This window comes from Crocodylus porosus, unplaced genomic scaffold (genome assembly GCF_001723895.1).
Source record: "Crocodylus porosus isolate Cpor-Errol unplaced genomic scaffold, CroPor_comp1, whole genome shotgun sequence".
Classification (NCBI taxonomy): domain Eukaryota; kingdom Metazoa; phylum Chordata; order Crocodylia; family Crocodylidae; genus Crocodylus; species Crocodylus porosus.
In genome coordinates this window covers 227,476,968-227,485,084 of record NW_017728886.1, presented here as the reverse complement: position 1 = coordinate 227,485,084, position 8,117 = coordinate 227,476,968, and the positions used below count along the sequence as shown (strand labels likewise).

At 39.0% G+C, this 8,117-nt stretch overlaps 1 protein-coding gene and 1 long non-coding RNA gene across 2 annotated transcripts in view; both read right to left on the bottom strand.

Annotated features, from left to right (window-relative positions):
* LOC109320296 overlaps positions 1–3,308 on the bottom strand; it is a 7,066-nt gene extending 3,758 nt beyond the window's left edge. The window contains exons 1-2 of the long non-coding RNA XR_002103771.1: positions 3,298–3,308; positions 3,143–3,147 (exon numbers count right to left, since the gene is read on the bottom strand). This is a non-coding gene — a long non-coding RNA (uncharacterized LOC109320296). The remainder of the gene's footprint in view (positions 1–3,142; positions 3,148–3,297) is intronic.
* NECAB1 (N-terminal EF-hand calcium binding protein 1) overlaps positions 1–8,117 on the bottom strand; it is a 123,181-nt gene that overhangs the window by 44,045 nt on the left and 71,019 nt on the right. The window contains exon 5 of the mRNA XM_019550306.1: positions 4,911–5,008. Coding sequence (XP_019405851.1) covers positions 4,911–5,008 — 98 coding nt within the window. The remainder of the gene's footprint in view (positions 1–4,910; positions 5,009–8,117) is intronic.

Sequence of the window (8,117 nt, the reverse complement as noted above, 5' to 3'; positions counted from 1 at the left end):
TCTTTTTACCCCTTATGTATTTAAAGAAGGACTTCTTATTGTCCTTGATCCGGGAAGCTAGTCCCAGTTCCATCTCTGCCTTGGCCTTCCTGACTGCCCCCCTACATCCCCAAGCAACTGCAGTATAGTCATCCTTGGTGATGTCCCCTCCTTTCCATTGGGTGTACGCCTCCCTTTTACGTACGAGACATTCCCGGATGCTTTTGGTGAGCCATGGGGTCTTGTATGCCCTCCTGCTCCCTTTGATCCATGTTGGGATTACTTCCCTTTGGGCTTGAAGGATCGTCTCCTTAAGGAGCGACCACTCTCCTTGAACACCTGGCTCCCCTCCCCTCTGGGACCTCAGTGCTTCCCTGACTATTCTCCTTAGCTCATTGAAGTTTGCCCTCCTGAAATCTAGGGCTGCTGCCTTGCTGCAGGCCTTTGCCACCTTGCACTGGATGGTGAATTCCAGCAGGCAATGATCACTGTTGCCCAGGTGGTCGAGCACCCGCAGCCCCCTCACCAGGTCATCTCCCAGGTCAATCCTTCATTCATCTTTAGCTAATAGAATTACTTTAGCTCATTGATCTCTCTTTTGATATTACTGCATTCTGCATCAGTATCATACTCTTTTTTTACCATCTCACTCCTTTCTCAGCTCAAAAGGTATCAAAATTGTTTAGAAGTACCCCATATGTAAATGTGACACAGTTTCTCTTAAGACTTTTTCTGTCCTCTGTTGACTTCTTGATCATTCTACATTTTTGCTGATAATCTCATATGCGTTTTTTTGGTCATATTTTACTACTACTTTGTCCTTTATGCTTTATACATTTTTCTTATCTGATTTCTCTCTCTTCATAGTGGGCCATGTTCTATGAAGCACTCAAACTATATTTGAATAAAAAAGTGAACATGTAAACGTATAGCTACATTGCTGCAATGAAGGTACACAGAAATTACTTGGTAGGAGTCTGATCCTGACCCCACCCTTTACCCCTTTGGTGTCTACCACCACAAGAAAAATATGTATAATTGGAAATATGCTTGGTTGATGCACACAGCTTTTTAATTCTGGCTTAACTCCTGCAGTTTTAAGTCAAGCAAATTTCACATCAACCTCATTTGAAGTCCTGCCTGACTAAAGGCGGCAGAATTCTACAGGCAGAGAATATTTGCAAACTTAAACCAGGCATCTGTTCACTAAAGTGAAAGTGGGCATGCCTACACGCACATTTATGCTGGCTTAAATTTACTGTTCAGTAAGTTACTGAGCAGTAAGCAGGAATAGGCCGGCATCTACATGTGCAGAAGTTAAAGTGCATTAACGCTGTGTGCGGACTGACTTGGGACTCAAGTTAGTTCCAAGTCCTTCCATGCACACAGTGTTACTGCACAGGAAGGCATTTACACATGCATTACTGCACAGTAAGTATTTGGACATAAATTTGATACTTGCATGATGCATATATTAAATTTACTCTCAAGTCAGCATAAGTCGACATATTTCTTGTGCAGTATGGGCATGCACATGTAGACACATACCCATGCTGCACAGTAATTTCAGTTACTGTGCAGTAAATGCACACATGTAGATGTACCCACTGATGATGTGGTTCAGGAAACAAGGCAAAATATACAGTCAAAACACTTTTACTGTGATTCTTTGGGGCATGTCAAAGTAATAAATTTTTATATTTATGCACATGAATCATTTTCACTCATTCTGATGTTGCCAAATTTAGCCTTAAAATGTGCCGGAAAACTAAACAAGGAATTATATGGGAAATCCAGATATTTGGACTCATTCAAACTCACTTCAGTTAGTTGACATTCTGAATAAGGGACTGAAAAACATTCACCAGTTAGGATTTTAGAATTTCTGATATGCTGATCTAGTGTTACTTTCCCATTGAAAACTGACATTTTTACTCCTCTACTTGGTTACCTTGACAACTGAGGTTGAACAGTTTTTCTAGTGGCCTGATCCTGTAGTCTGTCATGTAAAACACCCATCAAGTAAAGACCCTTCAATTCCGGGGAGGTCATAGGGGGTTGTCTGTAACTGTTTATCTGGCGTCAAATTCTGTGGATTGAGTGCATGAAGCAACAAATTGCTTATTGCTTGAAATAAACAGCTGAAGTCATAACTGAATGAGTTTCCAGTTGGAATGGATGCCTACCATCCTAGAAAATGGGAAGCTGTTTTAGGGCCTGACTCTGAGTTGCTGAGGTTCTTTAAGTCTCCACAATGTTTGGAGGAGTTGAGGGCTCTTGGCACCTCTTAGGAATGGAGCCTTCATCTCCCATATTGCCCAAGTAGAGCAGTCTGAAAAGAGTTTGATACCATATTATAGAAACCCCAAAGAACGCACTACAGAGCTCTCTGTTCCCATTGCTTTTCAGCTTTAATTGTGTGTGAAAGCATGAAGACACTTTTATTATGTTTTACCTTTATTGATAATACAATGACCAGCTAAAACCGTGTATACCCCCTCATTGAGTTTGGGGGAGGAAGAGGTTTATATTAAAAACTGGTTCATTCCTATTTGTTTTCTTTATAGAGAAGTTAGAACCAGATTAGCAGGAAAAGACCTACATGACATTCATGCCTTTGAAAGTCTCCTCAGATTTATCTTGCTTTCTTTCTTTCTAAACTCTTTTTTCTGAAATCGTGGTTTACTATGATTTTAATAACACTCAAATTATTTGAGTATTAGGAGGTGGCATGTATCCCAGCCTTTGGCTTCTTCCCAAACCATTTGTAGGTAGTGATGCTAGAAATGTTTAAAATTTGGAATCGAGTGCTTTGGTTGGGTAGGCAGGTCACACAATATGCCTCTGCTTCCTGACCTGGATGAGTATAGCTTGCAGAACTGTATTTCTGACGTAAACACCAGTAAGTGTGAATTCAGAATTTGCATTCTTCTAAAATTAATGTAAAAGCTGCCAGTGTGTGATGAATTCTTGGTAGCAGGCGCTCCTTTAAAATCTCTGTGAATAATGAGCATAGCGTTTGTTTGACTATGTTCAAATCCATCACCTACGAATTGGAGTTAATCTTTTAAACCATTTTTGCAACATTTCTAGGCTCTTGTCTTGTCAAATTTGAAGAGGACTGTCAATCTTTATATCCTCACAGAAGGGATAAAGCACCAACCATGGCTCTGAAGTCAGCAAGATAATGTTTTGGACAAGTGCAGTAGTATTTCTAATTGGATTGCTTAGGAAGCCAAACATAACATTTATTAGTAAACCAAATACTCCTGTTTGTTTTAAGTAAATGTAATGCTGGCTTCACAACCGCTGTACTACTCCTATGTAGTTAACTTTCAATGTAATTCTTAAATACAACATTCTTCCTACGTCCATGATTATCAAATGAGATTTTCTTCCTTTTAGCACTGTTCCGTATGTGGCTAATTACCAGTTTATTTTAGGTGTACTGATAGCAAGACTAAATTCAGTTATTCGTTATGGGCTCAGTCTGTGAGGGTGTTAAGTGTCCATAGCTCGTATTGATTTCATTGTGAGATAAAAAGCAACCACAAGATGTTCAGCACCCCACTGGATCAAGCTCTAAATAAAAGCTTGCCAGGGTATTTTTGTTTCATAGTTCATTTAAATATCTAATCTATCTATCTGTCTATCTAATGTAATCCTATAGAAGCCTTGATGCAAAAGATGACATCTTGACTAGGACTGGATGAGTTGTTTTTTTTCAACAAATATCCTATGAATTAAAAAAGGCTACTTTGATTGTCCTCAGAGTACTGGCTGAATTTTGTTTTCAGGGCTAGATTCACAAAATTATGCTGCTGGTAATGATCCTTTCCCAAAAGCCTAGGGATCAGGATCAAGATTTGGGAGACCCAGGTTCAGTTTTCTTTTCTGCTTGAGTTGCTCTCAATTAGTCTTGTTGAAAAGTGTTCCATTTTGCAGGGTATACTTTATGTTTTAGGGTATACTTCTGGCCAGACAGAAAGTGAGAGTGACTCCGCACTCCAGTGGTTAATGCACCCATCTGGGACGTGCATGCTTGGGTTCCCATCCATTGAATAATTACTTTTTCCTGTGTAAACAGAAGAAACTGAGACAAGCCAATAGTGCAGTACCCATTAGCACTATCATTTCATTGTTAAAAATGCCTCAAATGGAAATTAAACTCTTTAGGACGGATCAAACAAAATGTTTCACTCAACCCAAAATGAAACTTTTGGGTTTTTCATTTCACTGAGAAAAACAAAAGCAAAAAAAGTTTTAATTCCGTCCAAACTGATTTTTTAAAATTCATTTGGTTTGAGGCACAAATGGGGAAAAATCAATTATTTGTACAACCCTAAAAGTGGAAACAACATTCTGTAATTATGCAAGTGATGAGAAGTCTGTCAGTTCTCTTTTCTATGTAATGCTGCCATGGATGGGATGGAGACATTATTGGGTAAAATTCTAAGAGGACAGACTTGATCATAGCAGTTCTTACTGTCTATCTATGAACATATAATGTAAATGGTAGTCTTCAGCACATCTTAGAAACTAGTTCTTGAAATTATATTAGTTCTATCAGTGCTAATCTAAATTCTATTGCCAAGCAATTAGCTTCATGCGACTTCATCTTTTTTTCTGGAATGACTCACGACCCCCTCTGAATTCTGAATGGAACATGGAAGGCTATTTACGCTACTAGGAGCAGAAGACCATAATACTGGTTCATTCACAAAAGTAATTTGGTATATAGTGAAACTGTAAAATCTCTGCACCCAAGACATTAATGCTTTGATTTTGGCAAGCCTGTTCCTCATATAGTTTAATAATAAAACAATAAAAATGTATAACTAATTATACCAGAATAATCAAATATCTAGAGCAACACAATCACAGTAGAGACTCAAGCAAAATATTGTATAGAAAATATAAATTCTGCCTACTTTCTTTGTTTTGTCCATCGCTTTCAGTATGGAAACATTAAGGTCTTCTAAGGCAGAGAGCACATTTTCATACTCTCCTAAGTGCTGGGAAAAATATTCTGAAAGAAGAAGAAAACACAACTCAAATGACGTTTCACGTAAGATTTTAGTTTAGACCCATCTAGCAAAATATATGAAGCAAATACCTGTCCTTGTTTTGAGTATAATGAGAAAATAAATTCTTCTGGAAGACTCCCTTTCAGAATGGAAAGAAATGACTGAACCTTCCCATGAAGTTCCATTTTATTAACAAAAGAAACTTATGAAATTGTTTTTAGCAGCACTGTGTGCTCAGTGGAGATAGCTGGCAAAATGAAGTGGATAGGGCAGAGACTGTGAATCTAGAGCAGGGGTGGGCAAAATGTGGCCCGTGGGCCAGATGCCGCCTACCAGGCCATACTATCCGGCCTGCAGGGCCCCTGGGCAGGGGGCTGGACTCGATGATCTCCCGAGGTCCCTTCCAGCCCTGATGTCTATGAAATAAAAGATTTAGAAAATTAATATATATCTACCCCTGAATGCCTGTCATGCGGCCCTTGATGGCCTGCTGAAACTCAGTAAGAGGCCCTCCGCCTGAAATAACTGCCCGCCCCGATCAAGAGATACAGTATGTACTGACATTTTTGCTCATACTCAGTGTGTCCTTTACAGCCAACAGCATCTTTATATACTTATCTTCGATTTTTAGTTGGAATTTTTTTTGGTATATTTGCCTTTTAAAAGTGCTTTGAGATCTATGGATGAAAAGTGCTCTAAATAATATTTTAGGGGTGTAGGTTGTAGGTTCCTAAGAAGAATGTTTCCAACTGAGTTGGTCTAATAAAAGATACCAGATTTACCTATATGATGTTTATTATTCTTTTTAAGTTGACTTTCACTGCTACCGCAAAACTAATCTCTAAAGTTATAAAAAATTATCAGGAGAATTGAGATATTGATGTATTGAGTTCTCTGAATTCTAGAGCAATTATTATTAACATACTTTATATAACATAGAGACTGGAGCTCAGAGACAGCTGTGTGCACCAGAGTGAGGCATTCCAACCTGAAATTAGGGAACTATGGTCACCTTACATATTAGTCCTGAATCTGATATTATTTATACTGTTATAACTCAGAAGTAATTTCACTCAAGTCACTAAGTGACAACAGCATTGGATCAAATGAGGACACCCACATCTGCAGATTAACCAGATTTCATAGATTCATTCATAGATTCATAGATTTCTATGTCTTTTGAGTTGAGAGGGTTTTTTTTCATGAGTTCTCAGTTAAGCCATCGCTTTTGGGCACTGTTATTATTTTTAGTTGGAAAAAGGATTCAGAGAATGTGTAGACTGCATACTGCTAATGGTGTTAAACACAGGGCATATCTGCATGTACACTTGAATGCTCAGGATCCTATTTTACTGTGCATTAAGTGTCACTAAAAAGGCGCAGTAGGGCAGCCTCACATTGCACGTATCAAATTTAATGCACATTAGGAAAAGCAAATTAATGAACATTTAGACCTGCCCACAAAGACCTATTTCTAAATCCTAAAATATACTATACAGCAGACCTAGAGGGCATTTTTATACATGTCAGCTGTGATGCTTGAAGTTGTATAAGTGTAAAAATGCACATCAGCACTGAGAAAACAGCAGCAGTGCGTTTTTGAACTAAAACACATCAGAGGTGCTTTAGTTCAAAAGTGCATCGCCACCATTTCCTGTCCGCTGACGCCCATTTTGCTGCTTATACATCTGCACACAGTGCAGCGCAGTTCACTTCAGCTTGCGTATGGATCTAAGCAGCAGCTCTCCGGTGCATTGTGGGACAGAAAAGCATGTGTATATATGCCCTAATTGACAGTGGTATCAAGATTATTTAGCCCATGTTCACAAGGCTTTCTTTTACAGCTTTCTGAAATGATACTGTTTCATGACATCCCCTTATAGCTATCCACTTTATAACAAGATCTCTTTATTTCAGAGTACTTTGCTCTGAAGATTCCCATCATAAGAAGAGAGCACTGTAATTATAAAGCTTAGTAACGACTGGCTCAATTCTGATCCTGCTCACACTACTGCAACTTGAGAGTAATTCCACTGAGGTCATTAATGCACCTTAGATGCTACACATTTGGTTTAGTATTTGCTTAATAAAGTACTAACTAAATGCACAGTAACTACAGTTACTGCACAGTAGCACCAGTGCATGGTTATTTTATGACGCTTACTGCACATTAGCCTAATAATGTGTGCAGTAGGCTATAAGCCCGGTTTTGAACTGCCATGCTATTCCATAGTGTTATTAGGTTAATGTGCAGTAAGCATCTCGTGTAGATGCACCCAGTTATGCTGTCCTAGATCTAATACGAGTGAGAGAAGGATACAGAAAAGCAGTAATTTTGCCTTCATGAAGTTTGAGTTTAGAAAAAAAAAAATCACATGGTGTGAATTTAAGCTTAAATCAGGAGAAATGACCAGCTTTGACAGAGAATGGAGTACATGGAGCAAAATATGGGAGTGAGACAGAGTAGAAATAGATTATGAACTAGCACATATTTCATGTTTTGAGGCTGTGTCCAAATTCAGAATGCATTAAATATGAAATAAAAGGAAAAAGCAGATATTTGCTATCTTGGCTGATCAGAAGAAGAGTGATGAAAGAGACTGTGAGAAATTCAGAAGCAGGATGAGAAAAGGAGTCACATGAATTATAAAAACTAGTGAATCACCACACAGATTTTTCTTCATGGGCAGGAATAGCTTAGCAAAGAATCATCAGAGTCACTGAAGCATAAGGTCTGGGTGAAGCTGGTGACTGAATGTAATTATCCTTAGAATTAGCTTATTTGAATTATTATTCATAAAAATAATAGAATATACTGTAAGTTAACATCCTGGTTAAGTACAGGCAGTCAAAAAGCAGGTCCAAAGAGGTGATCCTCCCCCTCTATGCAGCACTGGTTAGGCCGCAGCTGGAGTACTGCGTCCAGTTCTGGGCGCTGCACTTCAAGAGGGATGTGGACAACATGGAGAGGGTCCAGAGGAGGGCCACTCGTATGATCAGGGGGCAGGAGGAAAGGCCTTATAAGGAAAGGCTACAGGACCTGAACCTGTTCAGCCTCCACAAGAGAAGGCTGAGGGGGGATCTAGTGGCCTGCTACAAACTAGTCAGGGG